The sequence below is a fragment of the Myotis davidii genome, unplaced genomic scaffold, assembly GCF_000327345.1.
Source record: "Myotis davidii unplaced genomic scaffold, ASM32734v1 scaffold2070, whole genome shotgun sequence".
Classification (NCBI taxonomy): Eukaryota; Metazoa; Chordata; class Mammalia; order Chiroptera; family Vespertilionidae; genus Myotis; species Myotis davidii.
In genome coordinates, this window is record NW_006281656.1 from 47,933 (window position 1) to 48,889 (window position 957).

A 957-nucleotide genomic window follows, 5' to 3' on the forward strand; every position below is an offset into this window, starting at 1 on the left:
CACCTATGTCTAAGCCCCTGCCACCATGGCTTTGTCTGGAAGAAAGTCGGATGGCCGGAAGATGTCCAGTTGACCCAGTCTAATTAGCATATCACCTTTATATCAGTATAGATATTCTAAATCAGTCAAATATAACACATTTTAACTGGTCCCATTTTCAAACAAAAATAGGTAGTAATGGCAGTTTAAAAATAAGAATTCAGCTTATAGTGAAAAATTATTAAAGCTTTGGATATGAGTATAAACTTGGAATAACTAAACAATATTTTGAGGAGAATGAATAAAAAGGAATTTAACATGGTATGATCTAGTTCTAAACTACATGTACTTTTTTTTTTTTTTAGTTAAACAGTATATCATAAGAATAAGTGGAAGTATCCTGGATCTAAGAGACAAGTTTGATGATGCTCTGCAAGTAAACACTACTGATCTGCTACCAAATGAGGCCAACTCCAAGGAAACCTTTACATTTAAACCAGGAAATATCTCAGAAGAAAATGCAACCCACATATTCATTGCCATTCAAAGTGTGGATAATAGCAGTTTGACATCAAAAGTATCCAACATTGCACAAGTAGCTTTGTTTATTCCTCAAGGAGATACTGATGAAATCCATCCAAATCCTGATGAGATCCATCCAAATCCTAATCCTGGAATTAGCATTTCTTCTTTGGTGCTGCTAGTGGTTGGATGCGTGGTCCTTGTTAGTATTATTTTAAGTGGCACTATTTGTATCTTAAACAAGAAAAAAAATTCAAACCGACCTAGAACAGCATTTTAAAAACACATGAACAACAAAAGTGAAGGATATTTCTTAATTTTTAAATTCATCTTGTGTGATCATGAACTCCTAAAAATAACTTCAGAAGTTCTAAAAGGGATACTTAAGTATAAACACTCAGGAGTATTTGAAAAATTATAAATCAATGCTAAAGTTATTAACTTTGTTTACTCATC

At 32.7% G+C, this 957-nt stretch overlaps 1 protein-coding gene across 1 annotated transcript in view; it reads left to right on the forward strand.

Moving 5' to 3' along the window:
* LOC102753900 (calcium-activated chloride channel regulator 4) overlaps positions 1-731 on the forward strand; it is a gene marked incomplete at its 3' end in the record, with an annotated part of 33,743 nt that extends 33,012 nt beyond the window's left edge. Inside the window, exons 14-15 of the mRNA XM_006752571.1 lie at positions 107-171; positions 345-731. Of these exons, the coding sequence (XP_006752634.1) occupies positions 107-171; positions 345-731 (452 nt within the window). The remainder of the gene's footprint in view (positions 1-106; positions 172-344) is intronic.
* Positions 732-957: the final 226 nt, after the last annotated feature.